Source organism: Pseudochaenichthys georgianus, chromosome 5 (assembly GCF_902827115.2).
Source record: "Pseudochaenichthys georgianus chromosome 5, fPseGeo1.2, whole genome shotgun sequence".
Classification (NCBI taxonomy): Eukaryota; Metazoa; Chordata; class Actinopteri; order Perciformes; family Channichthyidae; genus Pseudochaenichthys; species Pseudochaenichthys georgianus.
In genome coordinates, this window is record NC_047507.1 from 40,187,019 (window position 1) to 40,206,397 (window position 19,379).

The following is a 19,379-nucleotide window of genomic DNA, read 5'->3' on the forward strand; positions in this document are numbered from 1 at the left end:
ACACACACACACACAGCCGATCTTTCTCTGTCTGTCTATCTCTATAGTATCTCTATCTATGTCTCTGTCTCGCTATCTATCTCAATCTATAATCACAAACCAAGAAAGTTGTCACACTTCCGCCGGTTTATATAGCCTAGACAATGTAGGATAGACATACATATAAATATATATATATAAAATAACAATTTCATTATATGGGTTCAACTTGTGCCCCGCTGGACTTGTCGTTTAGCCGTTACTGTGACATCAGTATCAGCCATGGAAGCTAGTTTGTTTGTTTCATTCTAAGCTATCCAGCAAGGTTATTTTCATTTAAGTTGTTTTTTTTCTGCACAGTGTAGAGTCTTGTTGTGATGAGAGGGATGGAGGTATTTAATAAAAACCTTGCTCGCTGGAGAATAGCTAAAGAAGTCCTGTCACAAGTTAATCGGAGAGGACACAGCTGGCCACGGATCTCGATGCTGCATTCGGGCTGTGAGTAAACAACTTGTGTCTTACTGTTAGGCTGTCTGGAGGTATGGACAGCTATCAAAGCTACTAAACATCACATTAACAAGGATGTACAAATGAAAGTCGGATATAAATACATATTTGAAATGATTTATTCACGTTTGCAATGTTTTGAACAGACATCCCCAGTCACCTCATTGTCATGTTGCAGTCCTCGCTGTACGCGTTCGGATATCGGCATCGCAACCACAACCTCACACACTGGTACTGAATGTGCATCAAAGTGTTCCTATGGAGCCAAATATACCAAAAGATAAATGTAAACAACAGAAGAAGCGATCGAAATGTGTATTTCCTGGTTATTCGACAATGGCTCCTCAAAGTACACGCCCCATTCCTACCGTTAACGTAACGTAACGAGTTCCCCGGTGTAACCAGTTAAACGGCAACACCGGCACGCTTAAACTGCGCAGAAGGAACTGCGCCATAACTGTTAGCGCCGGTATGCCATTTTAGTGACTGAATCCCTAATGCTAACGTTAGCTACATTTGAAAAGTTGGTTTAGCCTATATGCTACTTAGCAATGCACACGAAAATAGTGCCTCAGTGAATTTGGTATAACAGTTAACACAAACATTATTGTCACATAGTACCGACCTTTTTTCTCCTTGCAATGCTTTTAGTCGAGACAAAGACAACACAGACTGACTGAATCCCTAATGCTAACGTTAGCTACATTTGAAAAGTTAGTTTAGCCATGCACATCCAGTAAAGTTGGCATGTTTGGTAACTTAGAGTAACACAACACGATGTTCAACTGCAACAGCAACGTAATTTAAAAAATGTGTGTTAATTAACAACAATAAAGCAGGTCTTACCTTTGGTAAACTGGCAGTCTCGAAGTGAAGTGTGGCAGACGCACGATGAACATGACCATGTGCCGCAAAATGCCTGGGTGGAAGTGTAAAGGCAGTGGAACTGACAACCTCCCAATGAGTAAAATGTATCAATATTTTTCATTTTTGACGCTACTAAAAATATAGCCTACCATTCATTTCTACTCAGTAATCCACAGCTGATTTTATTGAGGCAAAACTAAGTAAAGTGCAATTAATAAATAATTCAAAATTGTTTGAATTTAGCTTAATGTGATTCCAAACGACACAAAGTCATTTATATTGTGTATAATTTACTTGGTATTATTTATTTAATATTAATTGACCCCAATCCCAGTTTTTACAGTGTACAACTTCAAAGGGTTGTGTTGTCATAATATTTGTCAGGGGAGCTCTTGTTTCATGGCATGGCTTTTTCTGCATGATACAGGTGCAAGCTTTAGACACATAGTGCTCAATGTCAGACTGCATATATAATAATAATAATAATAATAATAAATTATACTTGTATAGCGCTTTTCTAGAAACTCAAAGAGGCTTCGACAGAAAAGAAAAAAAACACAAAAGAAAAACAAAGAAAAATACAAAAAGAGATAAACAAAACAGAACATAGGGGGGGTGGTCAGTGGTTGAATGCAGTGTTGAACTGGTGGGTTTTGAGTGATGTTTTGAATGCGGTGAGGGAGGAAGAATCTCTGATGGATTGTGGTAGTGAGTTCCAGAGGGTGGGTGCAGCAACGGAGAAGGCTGGAGAAGAAACGGTTGCGGACCAGAGATAATGTACGTTCAACTCCTTGATGTCCCATGTTATTGTGCAACCCTTCAAGCACTTTTTCTTTGATTTTTTCTGGTAGGACTAACTGTCTGCAGTGGTCATGTACAGCATGCCATCATTGTCTATTGTCAATTTGTCCCACTCTCTGAAAAGGCATTTTGTTTTTGGGTTAAATGCTTTTAACTCCCTGTGTGACTCCAACACAGGCCTGATGACTGGATCACATTGTTGTGCCTCTCTTATTTTATCTCTTGGTATGGGGCTGATTGATGCATTGGCTGTGTCGTCTTCAACTGAAACTGACATGGATACGGCTGAGAGTGACCAGGTTGCAGAGGACTCTTTCTGTACCTCAACTGCTTGTATTGTGGCCGCGATAGTGGCAGTTCCACAGAACATTTACTTATCAGTGACTCAACATCCAGCGGCATCCTTGATAAAGCATCAACATCACCATTCGCCTTTCCTGGCCTGTACTTTATTGTGAAGAGGAAATCGGCCAGCCCGCATTTAATTTTGCAGTGGACAGGATGTAGGTAAGGGGGTTGTTGTCGCTGTACACAGTGAAGGTGGGAGCATAGTACAAATAATCGCGGAACTTTTCAGTGATTGCCCATTTCAGAGCTAGAAATTCTAGTATGCCTGCATGAAAGTGGAAAGTGGTTATTCTCAGCTGCTGTTAATGTGAGAGAGCCATAAGCAATAACCCTAAGCTTGCCGTCTTGTTTTTGATACAGTACTGCTCCCAAGCCTTGGTAGGATGCATCAGTGTGTAAAGTGAATGGCTCTGTGAAATCAGGGAAACCCGAAACTGGTGGGTGGAGCAAACAGTCAATCAGTTGTTTAAGTGCCTGTTGGTGCTCTTCAGTCCACGAGATTGGGTTTTCACATTCTTTGGTTTTCAGGGACTCCATGTGGATCTGCTTTCAATAGGTCATACAAACAGCTGGCTTTTCTGGAGAAATCTTTGATGTACTGTCTATAGTAGGTGAGTAGACCAAGCATTTTCCTGAGCTGTTCCACGTTCTGTGGTCTGATGTCTTTCAGTCCTCGAACAGCTTCAGAATCAGCTGGATCAACTTTGCTGCCCTCTGAAGAGACTATCCTGCCTAAATAACAAACCTCCTGCATAAAAAGATCACACTTACTTGGGTTGAGTTTGATGCCATACTCTGAGGCGCTGCAACAATCTTCGTGTGTTCTTTAAATGATTTTCAAAGTTTGTACTGAAGACTAGTGTGTCGTCCAGATAGGGAATGCAAATGTCCCGGAGCCCTTCCAAACAATCCTCCATACAACGATGGAAGGCTGCAGTAGCATTCATGAGGCCAAAAGGCATGCATATCCACTCCAGTTGTCTGCTTTTCTCAGAGATAAATCCCTGGTGATAAGCTTTTCCTTGGTCTAGGAGCGAGAACCAGTAATTACCACCTAAGCCGTCCATGATGTCCTGGACACGAGGGATAGGCTGGCAGTCTGGATGAGTCTTCTTGTTCAGGTCTCTGTAGTCTATACACAACCTCAGGGTGCCGTCTTTTTTCCTTACACACACGACAGATGAAGAATATGAAGAGGTTGACTTTATGACCCAGCCCTGTGCGATTAGCAGAGGTGTGGACTCGAGTCAGACTCGAGTCACCAATTTGATGACTTTGGACTCGACTTGACAAAATCACAAAACACTTGCGACTCGACTTGGACTTGAACACCAATGACTCGGGACTTGACTTGGACTTGAGCCTTATGACTTGAGGTGACATGATAATTTAATTCAGAGGTATCCAACACGCCGATCGCGAGCTGCCGTTAGAAGAGCAGACTCCCGTCGGGGAGAGCAGAATCTCCAGCCGCTCCTACTCTTGCGGAGAATCCTTGCAGGCAGGGGCGGGTCTTTATTTAGCTGGGCCACCATGCGGCCAATCATATGCGAGGACACACTAGGTTCATACCATTATGTGAAAGAAGGGTGGGGGGCATAGCAGGTGTAGTGGTACAGGCCAGCTGCACAGAGCGACGGGGAGAAGGATTTAAATGCAAGCGCGTCGGAAAAAGTCAAGAAATGAGCGAAAACGGAAAAAAGAAGCAGCATCTGGCTGCTTTTCAATGATATTGGAGAAAGCAAAGCTGAGTGCAGGATTTATAAAAAAGAAAATAACCTTCAGAGCAGGGTTTTTTTTTTGGTAACCACTCAGGATGTATTGTCAGAGGTGGGAGAAGTTCAGATCTTGTACTTGAGTAAAAGTACCAGAGTGTAGGAATACTCGGTTACAATAAAAAGTCCTGCATTCAAAATGTTACTCAAGTAAAAGTACAAAAGTATTAGCATCAAAATATAGTTAAAGTACCACCTGCAGAGGGATCTAGATGCAGGTGTTCTTTTCCCCATAGAGCCCGCCTCGCTGCACATTATCCCTTGCATAAAGATAGATTGTGGGTCCCTCATAACATGTTGTACACAGTGGAAATAAACATTCTGGTCACCTCAACATCAGGGATCGTATCCATTAAACTCCTTCTGAATCAAACCGTCACGGTAGCATTACCTTACTGATCCCTCTTCAAATAGAAAAAAACACGTTAATTTACCAGCAGAGAGAAAATTGATTATTAAAATATGAATGTGACTAATAAAGAGCGGTTTGATTATTCTGTTGATCGATGTCATTACATTTGGTGAAAAGCACATAATGACTTGTTTAAGACTCGTTTTGTCAAAGTTTAGGACTTGAACTTGCCCATCCTGACTTGAGACTTGCAAAACAATGACTTGGTCCCACCTCTGGCGATTAGATCATGGATGTAGGTCTTCATCTCTTGGTACAGTGGTCGTGGCACTGACGTGTATGTGCGTTTGACAGGTTCAGAGTCTTTGAGAGAGATGTTCATTTGCAATCTTTCAATGCAACCAATATCATTGTCTGAGGTTGAAAAGGAATGACACTCTTCCCTTAGCATCTGTCTGACTACTTTTCTTGGCTCTTCATTCAGCTGACCTAAATCAACTGGTGGATCACATTGCTCTTGACCATTACAAGGGGTTTGAATACTGGTGTGATTCACTGTGACTGGTGTTGTAGTTTTTTCAAAAATCTGGGCAGGTAACACTGTCATAATTGTCTGTACTGAGCCAACTTCAGTGCGCCCTGGCAAAACATTGTCATGGTCCGTTAGGTTAGAAACATCAATGATGATGACTGGAAAAACACATTTCTTGACTCTGACTAGTGTGTCAAATAACTCAAGTCCATCTGGCCACTGGGGGTTGATGTCATGTCATCTTCAAAGGGCTGGGAAGACAAAGACGACAATCAATCTGAATGCTGCTGTGCTTTGGTACTGCAATATTCTCTTTCTTAGTTTTTACTGCATACTCATTGGTCTGCTCTGCACTAACAGCCTGTATAAAAGCTCTCACCTTGTTTCTTTTGAGACTTGGGAAGGCTGTACTGCACTGTACCGTTTAGTCTTTTCACTCTTTTCCACCACTGGCTCAGATAATGAAAAACAACAAAATAAGTTACCATAGCGGATGACACCCACATTTACGTAACAATTTCACCAGGAGACTATGCTCCAATTCAAACACTGAGTAAGTGCATTGAACAAATCAATGACTGGATGTGTCAGAACTTTCTCCAATTAAACAAAGATAAAACTGAAGTAATGGTTTTTGGAGCAAAGTCACAACGTATAAAAGTTAGCGCTGAGCTTCAGTCTGCAATGTTCAAACCAACAGATAAAGTCAGAAATCTAGGTGTAGTCATGGACTCTGACCTGAGTTTCAACAGTCACATTAAAACAGTTACTAAATCAGCCTACTATCACCTAAAGAACATATCTAGGATTAAAAGACTAATGTCACAGCAGGATTTGGAAAAACTTGTCCATGCCTTTATCTTCAGTAGACTCGACTACTGCAATGGTGTCTTCACATGTCTCACTAAAAACTCTATTAGAAAGCTGTAGCTGATTCAGAACGCCGCTGCTCGAGTCCTCACTAACACTAAGAAAGTGGATCACATCACTCCAGTTCTGAAGTCTTTACACTGGCTTCCTGTGTGTCAAAGAATAGATTTCCAAATACTGCTGCTGGTTTATAAAGCACTGAATGGTTCAGGCCCAGAATACATTACTGACCTCCTGCTAAATTATGAACCATCCAGGTCTCTCAGGTCTTCAGGGACTGGTCAGCTTTCTGTCCCCAGAGTCAGAACTAAACATGGAGAAGCAGCGTTCAGTTATTATGCTCCAAATATCTGGAACAAACTCCCAGAAACCTGCAGGTCCGCTGCAACTCTGACTACTTTTAAATCCAGGCTGAAGACTTTTCTTTTTGTCGCTGCTTTTAATTGAACTATTCATATCTTAAACTGCACTGTAACTTTTATTATCTTTGCTTTTAAATGTCATTTTATATCATTGCTTTTAAATGAGTGTTTCTAGATATCATTTTATAATAGTTTTCTTAATGCTCTTAATGTCTTTCATTTTTGTAAAACACTTTGAATTGCCTTGTGCTGAAAGGTGCTATATAAAGAAACTTGCCTTGCCTTGATCAAAGGGAGAAAGCTGTACAGGTATGGATTTATTATTTATTCAAATCAGTCTGAAGTTAAATTGGATTTTAAACAATAGAAAATAAATAATGCTGACTTTATAACTACATCAAGTGGCAACAAATGTGATATACATTACATTTTTGAGAATTGTACGAAAATCAGAATAACCTGTTGACAAAGTGTCTACTTCAGTGCTTCACATCAGTCATGGAGAAAAATTACTCTACAATAGTAACCCTGCCTATGGGAATACCAGACTATGTTGAGGAACTTATGATTGAGATAAAGAGACAACGTGAGGTGTCAGGAGACTTCAGACATAGTCCAAAGATTAGGTCGGACATTTTTGGATCTTTGGCGTCACAAATCATCAAATGTAAAGCCTATCCCTCAAGTGATGAATTTGATTCAGTAGCTGTAGTACTAGCGAAGGGAGCAAGGTTCTGTTCCTGGTTTTTTTGTGTGAAAGATGCAAAAACGACAAACCACCACACAGGGGCGTAGTTAGGACCTTGAAACATTTGGGGCTAGCCCAGCCGAGAATTGTTTTTTCTGTGGGTGCTTGGAACATAGTGCTAAGCTTTAAACTGTGCAAAGACATATCAATATAGCCTTAATAGCCAGATGTCACTCTTCTATGTGTATAGAGTGTGTTTTAGGCGTAAAGTGGTCCATTCTTACTTAGCAGCGTTCATTTGGAATTGTCACAGTTAGCTACATAATAATGCTTGTGGAATACCGTGAAACACATTGTATTTTAGTACATGAAACATGATATATATCTAACATCTGTGTATGTTTAATCCTGTATTGTGAGGTATAACATGTGTAAAATGTGTATAACTTTATAGTAAAGATATTCTGTTCCATCTGCCAGTATGCAAATAGCGTGAAGTCTTGAGCTTTTTATAAGTGCAGGAACACACCTATGACCCGCACATGCACGGTTGTGGCACGAACACCAAAACAGAAACATATGGACATAGGTTGCTATCAAGTGTGCACATGTATTTAGAATCCTATCCATGTGACCCTTTTGTTTTAGTAGGGGGTGGACCTATCATCCTCTAGGTCTAGGGGGGTCCAGAGGCATACTCCCCTGGGAAGATTTTTTTTTAAATGTTGAAGTTAAATGCATCAATCTGGTGCACTTTGAGAGCTACATTTGGGACTAGATCTATTGATACATCTCTCAATAACACCCATGTGAAGCAGAACTGTAAACAGATTTACTTTTTCTTTATGCATATTTTACAGATCACTCCCCTTTTAAACTGTATTCTTGTTTTACTGCCATATAGTATTTCATACCTGTTTTTCATTTATGCTCTTATTGTTTTATAACTATAATGATCATATGAAGGTGTGCATCGGAAATAATCTTTTACATAAGTCGTGACCAAACCGTTTGAGACCCACTGAGATAACTTAGACTAAAGTGAACTATCTAAACACTCAGAGAGTCCTTTAGCTCACCTCTCAGTCTGAGAGGAGAGCTCTCCTCCAGCTTGTTGTGGAACCAACAGCTCCTTATGTCCGTTAGTGCGGCTAGCTAACCAGATGCTAACAACATGGTCCCTGCTGGCACCAGTGCGCTCTCTCTCTCTCTGGTGTCTTGCCTCTGTTGCATTCACTGAACACGGGAAATTACAATCCTGCCATCCTCTCTAGTGTCATGATGAGGTTCAGGTAAAGCACGGTTAATGTATTATATTATTGAGTGAGAATTGTCCGGGGCTGGCCCAGGCCAGGCGATGCCACTCCTTATGTGTACTGCAATTTCTGAAGTGCTGGAGTGGCGTTCCGGTGCGTTCCGGCAGCACTACACCCCTGGCTTTCATGCATGATCGGAATGACAGATGCATAGATCCTGGACTATTTTTTCAATTATTGTTAAAAAAATTGAGATCCGGGGCTTTTCAAAAAACCTCCGGGGCTGTAGCCCCGAATGCCCAGGTCTAACGACGCCACTGCTACCACACCTAGCTGCGAAACATGTTCAGAGCTAAATGTCATTATTGCAAGTGTAAACCGAGTTATTCACGAAGATCTCAAAATGAAGTGGAGAAACAGCACATCCCATCCCAGCGGCTGCAGGTTTATCATTGTTCCTGCCTTCACATGCTGCAGTGATTTCATGAAATGAAGGAGCTTTTTTATACTCTAAAGCAGCTGTAGGAAGCAAATACTACACCCACATTCAGTCATATATTAATGGAGACTGGTTAACTCACGATCTTGCTATGTTGTGTGTTAATTGAGAGTGGTTAAGTTACATTTGAAACCAGCCTCAACTGTGTGCATTGTGATGTCTCGAAAGGATAAGGATCTTCAACTGGAGGAATGGGTGGGGTGAATGAAATGAATTCCAACTTAATCTCGGTATTTCAGTCTTCCCACAACCATAACAAACTTTGATCACACTTATAAACAAAACAGAAGGATTAATGTATCTGAGGACTCTTGCTGACTTCTATATAAAGTAAGTCAAAACAGTCCTTCTCTATGTGCACCTCAACCATTGTCTCTTCATTTGTGATGACAGCCCAGCTGATCACCACTTGATCAAATGTTAGCCGCTTTAACAGCTGCAGAGAGTTTTTACAGAGTTTTTGTTTAGAAACATGTTTGCTGTTCTACTACTAAGAAAACATTGTTGTGGTCTTGGCTGGGTCAGAGTCCAGGGCCACTGTTACAGATGTTTTCCAAAATGTTAACTTAGGTGTGGTTGCAAAATATTGGCAGAGAAAATAAATGAGCTTGAGTTTCATTTATTATACTTTTTTCATTTTGAGAGGTGCATCAAGTTCATCAGCTGTAATCAAATCTATGTTTATGGAGGGACTTGGTCTGCTGTACAGAAACGCAGAGGCCAAGTTTTTCTTCATTTCCAAAGCAATCTTTGTTTCGCTTAGATGATCAGATACAGAGATGATCTGATAGCGTTCATAAACAGAGCCTCATTTCCTTACCAAGGTCTCCTGCTTAGACTGCTGCCCCTATGTCTCTAAAAAATGAAATAATACTTGACAGCAAACTAATCTAAGGTTATCTTTGTTTTCATGAAAAGCAATAAAACATGCATCTTCAAAACTCAATACTAGTAATAAGATCACCAAAAATGAATACCTAAGAAATGTGGAGTTAATTTAAATCCAACAAGCTATCATTTTGTTCCTGAACCTATGGACAACAATTGGCAACACATGTGAATCACAATTAAAATGACACGATGTATGTAGAGAAACACAGAGAAGAAAAGCCGTCGTTCTTCTGAACTCCATTCTTGTTCAGTGTTTTACGTATCGTAGATTCGTCAACAGAGATGTTAGCATGTGCCAGAGATTTCTTTAAGTCTCTCGCTGACACTCTAGGACTCTTCTTCACCTCATTGAGCATTCTGCGCTGTGCTCTTGCAGTCGTCTTTACAGGACGGCCACTCCTAGGGAGAGTAGCAACAGTGCTGAACTTTCTCCATGTATAGACAACTTGTCTTACCGTGGACTGATGAACATCAAGGCTTTCAGAGATACTTCTGGAACCCTTTCCAGCTTTATGCAAGTCAACAGTTCTTAATGGTAGGTCTTCTGAGAGCTCTTCTGAGCGAGGCATGGTTCACATCTGGCAATGCTTCTTAAGAATAGCAAATTCAAAACTGGTGTGTATTTTTTATAGGGCAGGGCAGCTTTAACCAACACCTCCAATCTCGTCTCATTGATGGACTCCAGGTTGGCTGACTCCTGACTCCTGACTCCAATTAGCTCTTGAAGAAGTCTTTAGCCGAGGGGTTCACGTACTCGTTCCACCCTGCACTGTGTATGTTTACATGGTGTGTTCAATAAAAACATGAAAACATATAATTGTTTGTGTGGTATTAGTTTAAGCAGACTGTGTTTGTCTATTGTCGTGACTTAGATGAAGATCAGAACACATTTTATGACCAACTTATTCAGAAAGCCAGGTCATTCCAAAGGGTTCACACTTCTTGCAACTGTATATGACTGTGCGTGCATGCGTTTGTACGCATATACTTATAGCCTATGTATGTATTTATATGTGCGTGTTTATGTGTGCGAGTGTGTGTGTTTCCATAACTTCTTTCCTCAGCGTGCACAAATTGCAGACTTCCTTCCAATTTTGTGAAGCGGTCCCACATTGTTCCAATTCATAACCTGTTAATCATCAATTCTGACTCGTTTACTTTTTGGACCGAAATTCAAATAAGGTGAAACATCTCAGGCTCATGCACTCTCATTTGGTTAGGATCAGCAAAGAAAATATTGTGTCCGAATATTTACTTTTGAAATAATACAGTTAAGGGCTCACTAAAGTTTGGTAACTATATGATGTGATGAAACTAGTAAGGAGAAGCAGGAAATGAGCAGAAACCAAAAAACACATTTTTGATGTGTCGTAATGTTTGACATTGGGCATGGCCTCCAATGGAGATGCTCAGACTGATCAAAGTGTTCCTTATAAAGAAGCCTATAAGTAAATCAATGGTTAAATATAGTTTAAAATAAGTATCTCTGTTTGATCTGCTGCTTTATGGAAGCTTCAAAATATTGAACATTTCGAATATAAAAATGTTAGTTTGATATTTCTCCATTCTTGAAGTGGAGGAAGATTTTGGCCCCCGTCAAAGCACCAGACAGAGTTCAAGACATGATGAGGCCTGCAGCCCCTCATCATTCCAAATGGGTTTGATATAATTGTCAAAAGAAAATCTCTGCTTTGCGCTCCACGAGACCTCTGGTGCCAGATAAATCCACCGTAAGGTTGTTACTAGAGGACCTCAAAGAGTCCGCAGTGCTGGAGCTTTCTTTATTGGTCAATAAACTGCAAAAGGAGATTTAAAATTGCAACTTCATAATGTTCAAGTATTATATTTTTGGCACCAGAGATGAAAAAAAATCCTACTAAAATGTGTCAGGAACAAAACTGCGATGTGTCTAAAAGAGAGACAGACGGACTGGTCTATGTGTTTAAAAGCTACGTATACGATATAAGACACACTCACCTCTCATGGGTGAATGGAGTGCATCTCTGATAGGCGACTGATCTCCTGAACAAAACAGAAGAAAGGACAAATTCAGAACACACAAATACTCTAAGTATCAGAATATTCTGTCAATCTGGCCTCAAATCGTGCATGCAAAGTTTTTGCTCACATAAGGGCAACAGGTGAAGGCTACATTCTGTCCATCCAGATTTAAAGAAAGGAATCCCCTGTAGGTTGTTTGTTGTTATTGCAAATATCTCATGAGTCAAACCAAGGCTATCGGTTGGCAACTAGAGCAGAGTCCAATAAAACATTTCCAGTAATAAATAAATAAAATGTGACATTAAATACATCGGAAGAGAAATTATTAAGATGAGTAGATATGAGAAAATAAGCAGTTCAATTTCTAAAGCATTATTTGACATACTTTGCCCCACAAATAATCCATCATGTAAGTTTGGACACTCCTGATGTAAACGGTTGCAGGTGACTCTATGACCTGATATGAACAACATATTGCCGGTTATATATTTTAAAGAAACTAAATCAGGAGATGAATGATCATGTTTGTATTCCTCCCTGTGCAGCTGCTCCAGGACTTATCCTCTATAGTTTTTGAAGGAAAACACACTGCCATTTAATGCTTGGAAATTTAAAGATTTGATGATTACATCGAACGGTACATCCCTGTGATTAATTTAAAATTACTTGAATCTACTTTAAGTAATTTAAAGGCAGAACGACTAGGCTTTGTAGTTGCTGTTTGTAAAGACAACTTTTAAAGTTAGGGTCAGTAAGGGTCACAGCACGGGTCACCACAAGAGGGTAATGCAAGCCCCACTCTGTTATGAACCGAGATACAGGACGCAGGACCCAAAAGCAGGATTCGGAGACAGATGTCCAAAAATAGAATGTTCTTTAATCACAAATTAAATCGTACTTTCACAAAAAATAGAAAGTAGATAAAAAGCCAAAACAAAGTTGTACAGCAACACAAAAACTCACTTGACAAAAGGTCTAAATCCCAAGGTAGGTATCAGGAGTCAAAAGGCCTGGGTGCTCACGACATGAAACATAACGAACTGACAAAGGAACAGAGAAACACCAGGGCTATATATATATATATATATATATATATATATATATATATATAGGTGAGGGGGATGGGCACAGGTGAAAACAATCAGGGCAGGGCCAAGCAATCTCACTGGCGGGAAACACACAAAGACAGGAACTGTGGGATCTGAAATGACAGGAAAGATTACTTTCAAAATAAAAACATAACTAAACCTAACATATCTGTCGAGTCACAACATTACCCCCCCCCTCTAGGGACGTCTCCTGACGGCCCAGGCAGATTAGGATGTTGCCTGTCGAAATCCCTGATCAACTCCTGATCCACAACGTAGCGAGACGGGATCCACATCCTATTCTCTGCTCCATAGCCTTTCCAGTCAACGAGGAACTGCCAGTAACAAAGTCCATGGATATGTCAGACCAGGGCCGTTGGGGAATGGGCAACGGCTGCAGCAACCCAGCCCGAGGCATGGAAGAGGTTTTGCTGCAAGCACAAACAGGACAGGCATTCACATATTCACCAACATCTTTAGCCATGGACGGCTACCAGAAACGCTGCTTAAGTGCGAACATGGTTCCTCTAATCCCAGGATGACAAGTGAGCAAGGACGTGTGAGCCCAGTGAATGATCTTGGAGCGTAAGGGCACTGTAACAAACAGCCTATTAGGCGGACACTCACTAGGTGCTGGACTCTCAACATTTGCTTGCTGCACCTCTTTTTCTATCTGCCAAGTTACCGCTCCTACCACACGGTTCAGTGGTAGGATGGGTTCTGGTTCCTTGGCAGCAGGCTCAGGGTCAAACAGACGGGACAAGGCATCTGGCTTGGTGTTCTGGGAGCCAGGTCTAAATGACAAGGTAAAATCAAAACGACTGAAAAAAAGTGTCCATCTAGCCTGGCGTGAATTCAGTCTCTTAGCCTTTTTCATGTATTCGAGGTTCTTATGGTCTGTCCATACCAGGAACGGCTGAGCGGCCCCCTCTAGCCAATGTCTCCACTCCTCCAAGGCTTGTTTCACTGCCAGTAGTTCACGATTTCCCACGTCGTAGTTCCTTTCCGCTGAGGACAACTTACGGGAGAGAAAAGCACAGGGATGGAGCTTATTATCCTTTGCAGCCCGCTGAGAGAGAACTGCCCCCACACCGAGGTTAGAGGCATCCACCTCTACCACAAACTGTCGAAGTGGATCTGGGATGGTGAGGATGGGAGCAGAGGTGAACATCTCCTTTAGAGCTTGAAAAGCATTAGCAGCTTTGGAGTTCCATTCAAACGGGACATGAGGAGAGGTAAGTACATGTAGCGGGGAAGCAATAGAACTGAAATTTCTGATGAAACGTCTATAAAAATTTGCAAACCCCAGAAACTGCTGTAGTTTTTTCCTGTTGACAGGAACTGGCCACTCGGCCACGGCACTGACCTTGGCAGGGTCCATCTTTAGTTGACCGGGGGCAATGATGAAACCTAGGAACGATGTGGTTTGGACATGGAACTCGCACTTCTCTGCTTTAACATAAAGTTGGTTCTGTAGCAGGCGGTCGAGGACTTGACGGACATGCTGCTGGTGGGTTATGTTGTCAGGAGAAAAAATCAAAATGTCATCAAGATATACAAACACAAACTTATTCAGGAAATCCCCCAACACCTCATTTATGAGGGCCTGAAATACTGCCGGTGCGTTTGTCAAGCCAAAAGGCATCACTAGGTACTCATAGTGTCCACTAGGTGTGTTAAATCCAGTCTTCCATTCGTCCCCCTCCCTGATTCTCACCAAATGATAAGCATTCCTTAAATCCAGTTTGGTGAAAATGTTGGCGTCTTGCAAAAGTTCAAAGGCGGAGGAGATGAGTGGGAGAGGGTACCTGTTTTTGATGGTGATTGCGTTCAGAGGGCTGTAGTCTATACAGGGCCGGAGTGATCCATCTTTTTTGTCTACGAAAAAGAAGCCCGCTCCCGCCGGTGACGAGGAAGGGCGAATGAGTCCGGCCTGCAAGGAGGTCTCAATATAATTGTTCATGGCCTCCCTTTCGGGTCCGGAAAGAGAGTAGAGGCGACCCTTTGGAATTGGGGAGCCAGGTACCAAGTTTATTGCACAGTCATTAGGCCTATGTGGTGGCAGGGCAGTGGCTCGGGCTTTACTAAAAACCTCCTTTAGGTCCCAATAGCAACTGGGCACCTTGGACTTGTCAGGGAAATCTTGCTCCTGTACTTGGATAGCCTCAGTCATTTCTGTACATGCAATCCTTCTTGCATGGGGAGTGTTGTCATCAGTCTTATTGTCTCTCAAACAGAAATGCTTGCAGTCCTCTCCCCATCCCTTAACTCTCCCAGATCTCCAGTCTATGTGTGGGTTGTGCTTGACTAACCACGGGTAACCAAGAATAAGTGGATGCTGAGCAGAGTCAAATAAATGGAAAGTCATGTGTTCAGTATGTGTTGCATTTACGGTTACTTCAATGGGCATAGTACAGTGGGTAACGGTAAACAATAACCGACCATCCAGAGCAGAGGCCTTTAACGGTTGCGTCAAAGGAATTACCCCACAGTTCCACTTCTTGGCCAACCCCCAATCCATTAAACTTTCATCCGCACCAGAGTCTATGAGAACATCCTGAGTTAAAACATGTCTGTCTATTTTTACTTGTACCTGTGTCAAGGTACGAGGAGGGAATCCAGATGACAGTCGGCTCACCAGGGTCCTCCTCGTCCCTGATGAGCCCGATCTTTTGCTGTACATGAAGCCAGGAGGTGCCCCTGCTCCCCACAGTAAAAACACCTGCCCTCCTGAATGCGCCAAAGACGTTCTTCCGGAGTCAACTTAGCCCGACCCAACTGCATGGGCTCCTCTGAGACACTAGGGAGCACTCTTCTCTCAGGAGGAGTATCGGTAGGAGGTCTCCAGGCGGGACGATGGCTTGGTGTGTCCGCTTGGTGTCGAGGCAGACGTGCCACACTCTTGAACCTTTCTTTTTGTCTTTCGGCCAGTCTATTGTCTATTCGAACTGCCAGTGCAATGACAGAATCCAAGTCTTCTGGGAGGTCCAAAGGTATTAACTGGTCTTTAATGGACTCCGAAAGACCAGACAAAAAGGCGTCGAGCAGTGCTGCAGAATTCCAGCCACTATCTGCTGCAAGGGTCCTGAACTCAATGGCATAGTCCGATACTCTGCGCTGACTCTGCTTAATCTGCATCAGTGCTCTGGCTGCCTCCCTTCCAGGAGCCGTGCGATTAAACACCTTGTTGAGAGTGTCTGTAAATACATCCAGCGAATTACAGGTAGATGAATCTCTCGCCCATTCGGACGTAGCCCAGGCCGCTGCTCTCCCCGTTAAGTGGCTCACCATGAAGGCCACTTTGGAGTGATCAGTGGGGAATGCAGCAGGGTTATATTTATAATGGAGATCACAATGAACAATGAAAGGGCGGCAGTCACCGGAATCTCCGGAGAATCGCTCTGGAGATGCCAGACGAGGCGGTGGAGCATGGAGTGGCACATGGTCAGCTGGAACAATAGGTGTGTGAGCAACAGCAGGGTGCTGAGGGGATGAACCAGCTTCCAGGTGAGCGAGGACACGGTGCAGCTGTTCGGCAAGGTGATTCACCTGAGTATTGACTGAGGCTTGAAAGTTTTCCTGACGGCCGGTCAGTTCCCTCACCCCCAGGTTGATGGCGCCCAGCTGCTCCTCATGCTGGTGTAGTCTTGTTCCTTGAGCTCGCAGAGCTATCTTCACTGTCTCTGAATCCGCTGGGTCCATATTTTGGTCAGTTCGTACTGTTATGAACCGAGATACAGGACGCAGGACCCAAAAGCAGGATTCGGAGACAGATGTCCAAGAATAGAATGTTCTTTAAATCACAAATTAAATCGTACTTTCACAAAAAATAGAAAGTAGATAAAAAGCCAAAACAAAGTTGTACAGCAACACAAAAACTCACTTGACAAAAGGTCTAAATCCCAAGGTAGGTATCAGGAGTCAAAAGGCCTGGGTGCTCACGACATGAAACATAACGAACTGACAAAGGAACAGAGAAACACCAGGGCTATATATAGGTGAGGGGGATGGGCACAGGTGAAAACAATCAGGGCAGGGCCAAGCAATCTCACTGGCGGGAAACACACAAAGACAGGAACTGTGGGATCTGAAATGACAGGAAAGATTACTTTCAAAATAAAAACATAACTAAACCTAACATATCTGTCGAGTCACAACATTACCCCCCCCTCTAGGGACGTCTCCTGACGGCCCAGGCAGATTAGGATGTTGCCTGTCGAAATCCCTGATCAACTCCTGATCCACAACGTAGCGAGACGGGATCCACATCCTATTCTCTGCTCCATAGCCTTTCCAGTCAACGAGGAACTGCCTGCCACGTCCCCTTCTCCGGACTGCCAGCAGTTTCTTTACTGTATAAACAAGGCCACCATCAACCATTCTGGGGGGTGGCGGAGGTTTAGTTGCGGGCACCAAACTGCTTTCCTTGACAGGCTTGATCTTCCCAACGTGGAATGTAGGGTGGACCCCTACACACTCTCACTGTTGTTCTGGAATGATCTTTGTACGTCAATGTTTTGCTGCGCTGTATACGTTTTTTACCAGCTCTGTGTCCACCAGTTTCACAGCTTACTCATGGATGCTATAGCATACATGAGAGCAGTGCAACGTAGCTGTAAATAGACTTAACGGACTGTAGTTATATATATTTTTAAGGTCTTGACGACCCCTCAAAGCGCTTTACATACTCCGAGTCAATCACAACTTGCTCAGGATTAAGCAGGGGCAGACTTGGAATAAAAATCAGCCCGGGACTCTCGACCGGCCCACATAGGTACTGCTATTAAATTGTCAACGGGGGCGGGGGATGCTAGTGACTTATCCGACCGCCCCACCTCGGTACTGCTAGTAAATTGTCAACGCTAGTGACTTATCCGATCGGCCCACATCGTCTGACTGGCCCACTTCGGTACCGGACCATCGGGATTCGTCCTGAACGTCCCGATGGCCAGTCCGCCACTGGGATTAAGTATCTTGCCCAAGGATACATCGACATGTTGACTGCACAGGCTGGGATCGAACCCACAACCTTCTGGTTGAAAGACGATGCACTCCAAAATTACGGCTCCACCACCTTTCCCGTGAAAACAAGCGATTGGTGGAAACAGTTGAAAAGCTGCTGATTCGTGTATTGCACGTCAAACAAGAACAAATATTGAAAGTTACGATGTTCTTTACTTTCACTTAGGAAAAAGGATGTTAAAAGAAACGATCTATTGCATCAGGACACCAACACAGAGAACGAAACACATAAACAATGGGACCCGGTCGGTTGATACTTGTACCAGTGGAAGCTGGTGCATTTTTCTCCAGGAGGGGCTCTACCAAAATGTAAGCAAAGTTATACGCAAACTCAAAACATATGTCATTACAACGCAGGGCTAGCTCAAAGGCACACAGCACTTGATACAGTCTATTTGTTTAGTGCCTGTTTTTGTCAACCTCCTTATTATGCTTACAGATCCCTATCCTGTAGCCCTCATTGGACAGCTGTGTTTACTTTCCTAAACATGGCTAGTCGCATAGCATCATCCATGTGGACTCCAGTTTGTTCATGCTTTTTAGTTTTTTCTGATATGTGCTTTAAGTCACTCACATCTGTCTGGATCCATGCTGGGTCTGGTCCATAGACGGGTCTGATCCTGACGTTTGAAAAAGGAGGCAGGGGAAGCTAAATATAGCACTGGTGTTGGTAGTTAGCCCCCAGCCTTCTTGCTAAAGCAGCTCCTTGAAGAAGAGCACGTATACTGCCTTCCTTAATTCCTTCCTATGTCAGGCTGAACCGGTCCGAGCTCTTTTACTTTCCCTCCAGTGTCCTCCTCTCAAAAGATGTTTCTTTAAGTGATTAAACATCATGTTCCTTCTCCATATTCACTATCTAGTCTCCGTCTAACTATCTCATTCAAACGTCAATCACTCACTCTGGCGCTCATGCTGCCCCCTAGTTGTTGTATTGAAGATGTGCGGACTAAAACAATTGTTCTATATCGTATAAGGCTTCGCCCTCTAAGGCTATCGCTATTGGGTAATCCCCACTGCACGTGTGCAGCACTGACAGACTTATTCCACGCCCACCTATGACGTGGGCCCCACCTCCAGGCTCACTTCCGTATAAATAGGAAGTAAACCCTACAATCCACTCCTACTTTTCTTCAGCACTCCGTTGCAGAAGCATTGACAGGCAAAACAAGTTCTTTTAAGAGCTACTTACTAAAAGAGCAAACATTCCTGGTTCCCCTGTGCCCATCCTCCCTCTCCTCCGGACGGGGGAAACAGGGTGGGGGCCCAGTGTCAACCCGACATATGAGCTACGACCGGAGCTCACGGTGTGAGTTTTGCCGGGGATTAGAGCACGCAAACGCGGCTCTCACTCCCCAGGTGTCATGCACTCATTGTGTCCGTCTCCCTCGGGCCCACAGGCAGTGGAGAGCGGACGCTCTCGCTGCTGCGGCCGAGGATGATTGGCTAGTCCAGGAGTTTTACTCTGTGGACCAAGCCCTTTATTTATTGGATCCGAGTGGCGGGCAGCAGTCAGGCGACTCCTTCCCCTCCATTCACGGATC

At 43.2% G+C, this 19,379-nt stretch overlaps 1 protein-coding gene across 1 annotated transcript in view; it reads right to left on the bottom strand.

The window, feature by feature from the left end:
- The window catches only part of raly (RALY heterogeneous nuclear ribonucleoprotein), a 141,442-nt gene that overhangs the window by 11,641 nt on the left and 110,422 nt on the right, over positions 1-19,379 (bottom strand). The window contains exon 7 of the mRNA XM_034082245.2: positions 11,705-11,749. Coding sequence (XP_033938136.2) covers positions 11,708-11,749 — 42 coding nt within the window. The 3' untranslated portion in view covers positions 11,705-11,707. The remainder of the gene's footprint in view (positions 1-11,704; positions 11,750-19,379) is intronic.